The sequence below is a fragment of the Habropoda laboriosa genome, unplaced genomic scaffold, assembly GCF_001263275.1.
Source record: "Habropoda laboriosa isolate 0110345459 unplaced genomic scaffold, ASM126327v1 scaffold5, whole genome shotgun sequence".
In the NCBI taxonomy this organism is placed as follows: Eukaryota; Metazoa; Arthropoda; class Insecta; order Hymenoptera; family Apidae; genus Habropoda; species Habropoda laboriosa.
Window position 1 is genome coordinate 1,708,020 of NW_017100161.1, and position 594 is coordinate 1,708,613.

Sequence of the window (594 nt, forward strand, 5' to 3'; positions counted from 1 at the left end):
GTATAACTTGGTCAGTCTTTCCATAAATATGTAAAGATGGTATGCTTATTTTCCCATCATAATATGTTGCATGAGGTGCACACATTGACTTAAACCCTGATATGATAATTACAAAATCAAATTTAATTGGTAACACTGCAAAATGGTTATTTAGTTTTAATTTAAATCTTATTTTATTATTAATATAATTATTTTTAGAAAAAATTATAGTTACAATTTTTTTGCTGCATAAAACAAAGTAGTGTAACAAAAGCTGCACCCTGTGAAAAGCCTAAAATGCCATCAAAAGGTCCACATTCCTGGAATTTCTTTTCAACTAAAGCTAGACTATTTTCAAAACCTACAGCTAAATTGCTTGGACTAATGGCTTTAAATATATAATCTTCTGTGTTAAACCACCATCCATATCCTGCAATGTTCATAGCATTTATTACTTTTCAATATCAAACTACTTGTAAATTTATTATTGTTAACAATATAGGTCTGAATTTTATAATTATCTGATTGAGAAGTATATAAACCAATACCTTCTTCTATTTCATCTGTACCAAAATTGTTTTTCATTGGAACTTTATGTGGTGCCCTTAAAAATAC

The 594-nt window shown here is 27.8% G+C and overlaps 1 protein-coding gene across 1 annotated transcript in view; it reads right to left on the reverse strand.

The window, feature by feature from the left end:
* The window catches only part of LOC108577444 (esterase OVCA2), a gene marked incomplete at its 5' end in the record, with an annotated part of 817 nt that extends 226 nt beyond the window's left edge, over positions 1 to 591 (reverse strand). Inside the window, 3 exons of the mRNA XM_017940599.1 lie at positions 8 to 135; positions 215 to 409; positions 528 to 591. Of these exons, the coding sequence (XP_017796088.1) occupies positions 8 to 135; positions 215 to 409; positions 528 to 591 (387 nt within the window). The remainder of the gene's footprint in view (positions 1 to 7; positions 136 to 214; positions 410 to 527) is intronic.
* Positions 592 to 594: the final 3 nt, after the last annotated feature.